The 7,092-nt window shown below is 41.2% G+C and overlaps 1 protein-coding gene across 1 annotated transcript in view; it reads right to left on the reverse strand.

Moving 5' to 3' along the window:
* Positions 1-6,901, reverse strand: part of LOC102988682 (histone-binding protein RBBP4) — a 14,648-nt gene extending 7,747 nt beyond the window's left edge. Inside the window, exons 1-3 of the mRNA XM_024125509.3 lie at positions 6,755-6,901; positions 6,046-6,193; positions 2,901-3,046 (exon numbers count right to left, since the gene is read on the reverse strand). Of these exons, the coding sequence (XP_023981277.2) occupies positions 2,901-3,046; positions 6,046-6,193; positions 6,755-6,770 (310 nt within the window). The 5' untranslated portion in view covers positions 6,771-6,901. The remainder of the gene's footprint in view (positions 1-2,900; positions 3,047-6,045; positions 6,194-6,754) is intronic.
* Positions 6,902-7,092: the final 191 nt, after the last annotated feature.

Consider the following 7,092-nt stretch of genomic DNA (forward strand, 5'->3'; position numbering starts at 1 on the left):
ACGAACCCGTGTCCCCTGCATCGGCAGGCGGACTCTCAACCACTGCGCCACCAGGGAAGCCCTCATCCCTTTTTTAAACCAAAACAAATACAAGACTAAAGTTTTAATGGTCAAAACATAAAAGTACCAGAAAACAACAGCTAACTATTTTAAAATCTTGGAATGAAGGCCTTTCAATGAATGACAAAATCTGAAGGACACCAGAGGAAAGCTGGATAATTTAAAGTTCACAGCTTCTAAACTAAATAGGACTCAAAATTATAAAATAAAGAGGGAAAAAACTACCTATAACCTACTAGTTAGGGATAACTTACCTTATATATAGAGATAACATAAAAGAAAAAATGAACAAAAAACATAAATAGGCAGCTCAAGAGAGAGACAGACAAAAGACAAATATTTTAAAATAGGTCCAACATCACAAATAACTTAAAAAGCAAAATAGGGTATTCCCCAGCAGTCCAGTGGTTAGGACTCTGTGCTTTCACTGCTGAGGGCACGGGTTTGATCCCTGGTCAGGGAACTAAGATCCTGCAAGCAGAGTGGTGCAGCCATTAAAGGGGGAAAAAAAAAAAAAAAAAAAAAAAGCAAAGTAAAATAATAGTATTACATTCAATGTTGGCAAAGGCATGAAGAAACAGACATCAATACATCTGCTATTGGTGAAATTGTGAATCTTTCTTTGGAGGGCAACTTAGCAGTACCAATTATAATTGAAAATGTTCTTGCCATTTGATTAGCATTCCACTTAGTTAATCATTCTACAGCAAAACTATGCAGGATACATGTACAAGAACTGTTTTTGAAGCCAAAAGATTGGAAACCACTTAAATGTTAATTGAGGGATGGTTAATTATAGTATAGTATACAGCCATCAAAAAAGGAGGCACATCTCCATATGCTCACACAGAAAGATGTCCAAGATACACCAGGCCAGGAAAGTATATTTTATGCTGTAGTCCCAGTACCAAGAAAAATTGCCTGGCATACAGTAAGTACTTAATATATTTGTTGAATGAGTGATCCAATAAATGGGATAGATAAACCATTCAGAAAACTATCAATTTAACAGCGATCCATAAGGGTCAGATTTACAGGGGGAGGGGGGTTCACAGTATTTTACATTTGCTTCAATTTTTTTTTTTTTTTTGGCTGCACTGTGCAGGCTTGCCAAATCTTAGTTCCCTGACCAGGGATCCAACCAGGGCCCCTGCAGTGACAGCATGGAGTCCTAACCACTGGACCACCAGGGAATTCCTGCTTTATTAAAGATGATTTATTATATTACCAATCAGAATATTTGCTTTATGTCTAAATAACCAAAAGTCCTATTTAAAGACAATTTATTTAATAAAAAGGAAACAGGCTCAGAGAGGCTAAATGATTTATCCTCAAACAACACAGCTAGTGAGCAGCCCAACAGGGTCGCAAGCCCATCTTCTGATTCTTTTTTTTTTGATGTGGACCACTTTTAAAGTCTTTATTGAATTTGTTACAATATTGCTTCTGTTTTATGTTTTGGTTTTTTGGCCGCAAGGCATGTGGGATCTTAGCTCCTCGACCAGGGATAAAACTTGCACCCCGTGCATTGAAAGGCGAAACCTTAACCACTCGACTGCCAGGGAAGTCCCAGTCTTCTTTTTTTTTTTTTTTTTTTTGCGGTACACGGGCCTCTCTCTGTTGTGGCCTCTCCCGTTGCGGGGCACAGGCTCCGGGGCCTAGCTGCTCCGTGGCATGTGGGATCTTCCCGGACAGGGGCACGAACCCGTGTCCCCTACATCGGCAGGTGGACTCTCAACCACTGTGCCACCAGGGAAGCCCCCCAGTCTTGATTCTTAAGTTCAGTGTTTTATCCCCTCAATCACTGATGCCTACCTAGAGAATAACTCTGTAGTAACCATATCCTATAGTTCACACACTTGGGTCAGTGACACAAAATCATGTTTGCTGACCTTTATCCTGAGAACTTATTTTGTATTCTATATTACCCTAAGCTAAATATGTAATGATCAAAAGAGTAACTGCACATTACAATCCTGGCAAGTAACTGGAACCCAAAATATCTTAGATAAAAGAATGGATTCTGCTAATCAGGAGAAACCTAAGATAAAAAACATTAAACATTCATTTTTGGCACAAATCTCAATACTGAGAGCCTATCTTCTACCTCCCAGTAATAATTTGAATTCAAGGACAACAATAAAGGAAACTCCCCATTTCTGTCTCTTCTGAAAGTGAAAAAGTATTTCATGAACAGTTAAGCCCTTAGGATATCTCCTAAAAATAGGATATAATTAAACACTCATTTAATTTTTATATACTATATAGTAAATGCCATGGTTAAGTCATTTCTACCACTTATACCCGGAAAGTGTAATTTAAGCCAATGTTTTTCAACCTTTTTTTTTCATTACTGCCCCTGTAAGGAATCTTGTAGGACATTTTTTCTGATACCTTGATGAAATTCCTGTGTATTTGTTTATGCATGCTATGTATATCTGTGCTTTAAACAGTTCAGAGAATAAGATTGTTTTCACACACACACACCCCTCTGAGAACCAATTTTCACTCCCGCAGGGGCAGTGTTTCCCATGTTGAGAATGCAAGCATGCATAGCAATAATATATGGTGGATTTTTGCTTCTTTCAATTCTAGAAATTTCCCCACCACCAAATTTAGGTGAAGAAAGTTTATAAAAAAGGTACAGAACCAAGTATGTGTTAAATATGTCTTCTGACATCTAATATCTATACTGCAAAATCAGGCTTTCCAAAGCTTAGTTATCTTGTTCCTAACTCGAGAGACTACTTTATCAAACTGTACACACTCTTTATGATAATTTAGAAATATGAAAAATATAACCCATACATCATTCCTTCCTTCACCTTTAAGATTCCTACCTCCTTTTTCACTGTCGTAGTGTGAAGCATCAAACTGAGCATCATCGTTAGGGAGCTGCACACTGGCTATCACAAGGTGGTTTTGTTCATCTGACGTGTGTGTCCCCAGGACAAGTCGATGAATACTGAAATCTTTCCCTTCTGGTCTGTAATAGCAATATATGGTCAGTATTCAAATCAGTACACTAAGAGAGACTACAAAGTCAGTGACACACATGTATGCACAAGGCACTATTAAAACCAGGTTTTGAGAGGAAGAAGTTACTAAGAGCCACAGTTCCTACTTTTCACATATCTTCCATAGAGGTAAGTATAAGGACCACAGAGCACTTAATTTCATAATTATTGCTTAACTTAGCCAAATATTTACAATTACTTTGAGGAAAAAGTCTGATGGAATAAAATACAAATTAACTACTTACCTTTTACAAGGAGTTGGAGGGAAAGAAACCAATTGGTGGGTATACTACCACTTTAGGTTACTTCATTAGCTTAACGTCATTAAAAGGGAAAGGAAATAACATCAGGTAAACTAACTGTTCAAATACTACTGAAGCACAAAGATGATTAAGATGTGATTCATATCCTCAAAAAACCAGGGACAATTAAAGTCATATACACAAACATTTTAAACACAAGTCAACATATAATTCATGAAAAGTAGCCAAGAACATGTAAATTTAGATACGAAAGATTACTTCTGGAATAAAGGACACGTTCTTAGAAGTGTTACCTGAGCAGGTCTCAAAATGAGAGATAATCTAGAAGAGGGGGACAAGGGCTTTGGAAGACAGTATTCTAAGGGAAGTAAGCAAAGGGGAAGATTACAAAGTGCCAGACACCACGTTAAGCATTTCACATACCTCATATCATTTAAACACCATAACAACACTCTGAAGTACTATTCTAATTTAAAGATGGTTTGGGAAAATTAAGCAACTTGCCTAAGATCACAACTACCAACTAACAGAACTACAACTGAAGTCCAAATCTAACTTTGAATGTGGGAAAACAAAGTGAGAGAGAAGGCTAGAAAGCAGATTAAAATCAGACTCTAGGGTACTGAATGCCAGCTTAAGGCATTCTGGACTCTTTACTGTAAGGAACAAAGAACCATGGAAAATTTATAAGGGACATAGCATCATTTGAGTTACCTCAGAAGGATTAATTTAACAGTGTAAAGCAGAGGTTCTTCAAGCATGGTATCAGGAACAATAGCATCAACATCATCTGGGAACTTCAGCATGCAAATTCTGAGATCCACTATAGACCTACTCAATCTGAAACTTGGGGGTGCAGGGGATGGTTTGTGGTGCTCAACAACCTGTTCTGCAGGGAATTCCTTGGTTGTCCAGTGGTTAGGACTCAGCGCTTTCACTGCCGTGGCCCGGGTTCAATCCCTTTTCAGGGAACTAAGATCCCGCAAGCTGCAAGGTGCGGTCAATTGAAAATAAAAATCTGTTTTACAATCCCTCCAGCTGATGATGATGCCTGTTAAAGTTCTAGAACCCATGGTCTAGATGGGAAAGATGCTACACAAGAATTGATCAGGGCTTATAAATGGACTGTCAAGTGGATAAAGGGGGAAAAACCTAAGAAATGTCAAACCAAAGTCAACTATGAAAAGGAGAAATGGCAACAATAGAAAAAGTTGGGTTGGGACCTCCATGGAAAAAATATACTCAGTTTGAAATAGGTCATGTTGGGGAAGCCAATAAAATACTCCAGATAAGACAGCTGAAAATTCAGGTAGGGCTCAGAAGTTAGGTCTGGAGATAAATCAACAGAAATTCCTCTGCACAGAGTTAATAGGTGTCTACATCTTACATGGGAAAAAAGAGAGAAAAGATAAGAGGGCTGTCAATGTAAAGTTGGGGATACCTGCATTTAGGAAGTTAAAGAATCAGAGCAAGTGAGGGAGGGAAGAAGAATATTACAAAACTACGATTGTATGGTTTTTTGTTTTTGTGTTTAGAAACAAAATATGAATAAAAAGAACACACACACACAGTAAACAGTAGACGATAGAGATAGTTGCTTAAAGGACCCTTCATTCTAAAAAAAAAAAAATAAGTAAATGACATTGTTATTCGAGTAGAATACCAAAAAAAAAAAAAAAAAGGAAGGATATTTGGACCAATGTCTAATACTGCAGAAAGATTTATTTACCTAGATTCATAAAGTAGAAAGCTACTAAGACTACAGCAGATTTCAGCCTTGGGTTATTTAATCTTATTCACTGCTTTCCAAACATAGCTAATCACATTATATGGAAAGCTTTTCTAGAATGACTTAGTAGGTATGGGGTGGCCAATATCTGGGATCCTCTGGTCCAATATCATTTAGCACATGTCTACAGTAAATCTGGACTCACCATTCAACTATTCTCAAGTATCCTGCCGCAAGTTCCTAAGTGGTTTGAACTGAGAACTCCTGACAGAAATGACTCCACTTATCCTGAACTCAAGTAATTCTGATAAGCTGAATATGGGAACTCCTGGTATGATAAACCAGCTTCCAGCTCTAAATTTCTAAGTACTTATTAACATACTTAGGACAGATGTCGCCATTTTTAAAAAAAAAATGCCGATGTGAAGGTAGCAGGCTCATTCTTGTTATTAATAACATTTATATAAAACTTGTTGAGCTGAAACGTAGCCAAATAACCACAATTTGCAAATATCTTGACTTCTAAAGACCTGAGTTTTGAAGGAATTTACTTACTTAGTACACATATAGAATTTTTAAATGTTGTTCCGAATGGCAGGAACCATGTCACATTCATCTTTGCATTAACCAGCTACTACCAATGACTGTGAGATTCAAATTTCTTTTGTTGAAAGAACTGGACTCATCATAATACTTTTTGAAAGCTGACAAATTTTACATTACTGTTTGGTCAACTATAGCTATAATATGGCTATTCAATTCAGAACCAGATAAAGAAGACAACATGTTTTCTCTTATCAGGTAAACTGCAAAGTAGTTTTACATTTTGCCTTTTTTGGCCTAGAAAAAAAATGTCACCACTAGGTTCTGATCACGTGTCTGCTACGGGTGACTGGAGAAAGAAAAACAGGGAAAATCAATGCGAGAAATCTACACCGAGAACACAACAAAATAACGTTCAAAAGATTCCTATCACCTGGTTACATCAGGAAGCCACTGTGCAGTTAGGCTGGGCCACTCCAGAGCATGGGTCATCACCAAATCGTAAAGAAAAGGAGTGTTCTTTTTCCATATTTTGTATTCTTCATTGATCACACGTTCTTCTACTGCGTCATCAAAGGCTGCTAAAACATTAAAAACAAATTTAAGTTAGCGACCACAAATGGAAATCGAGTAAACACTTCCAAAGCTACCGGCACGGCTCCAGAATCCCGATTCTGAAACGGAGGTTTGTCTAAATCTCCCCGAGGCGCAGGCACCAACACCGCTCTCCAGCTTCACGGGGCCTAACTGCTGGGGTCATCCCGGCCAGACGCCGTTAGCCGTTCGGGCGACGGCGTCGGCAAGAGCACAGAACCCGCGAGGAGGCCCGAACACCGACCCCTGCGGGTAGCGAACGCTGCAGAGAGGACCCGGAGAAAGATAGATAGACCGACAGGGAGCGCGGGGAGGGACCAAACACCCGCCGGGGCCCCCACCGCTACCCTCCCGCCGCTGCGCCGGGCCTCCGCTCCCGAGGAGCTGGCGCGCCGTTAGCCCTCCCCCGCGGGGCGATTTCTCCTCACGCCTGCGATGGCGGGGACGGCACTCAGCAGAGTCCGGCCTGTCTTCACTGTTAGGCCGTGTCGAGGCCGCTACGCAAGCCCGGCACCCCCGCTCTCCTGTGGCCGCCCCGGCACCCTCACCTTCCTTGTCGGCCATGGCGGGCAGACAAGCCAGTGGGATCGGGTTGAGCTTTGCGAGAGGGGCGGGGAGGCAGCGGGCGCTCGCTCTACGCGCGCGGCCTCTATTGTTTCCTGCTGCCCCTGAGTGAGGGCCGACTCGCGCACCTTCGCGCCAACACCGGCCAATCGGAGCGCGCCGAGCGGCGAGGTGGGCGGGGAAGCCGCGCTCGTAGCCTATCCAGACGCGCGAAGTCGCTTGCCGCGGGGTCGAAGCGCGCGCTCCTCCCCTGCCCCCACACGGCCAGGAGCCGACTTCCTTCGATTGCGCGCGCGCGCGGGGTCGGTGAGAGTGCGCCTCT

Source organism: Physeter macrocephalus, chromosome 3 (genome assembly GCF_002837175.3).
Source record: "Physeter macrocephalus isolate SW-GA chromosome 3, ASM283717v5, whole genome shotgun sequence".
NCBI classification, from domain to species: domain Eukaryota; kingdom Metazoa; phylum Chordata; class Mammalia; order Artiodactyla; family Physeteridae; genus Physeter; species Physeter macrocephalus.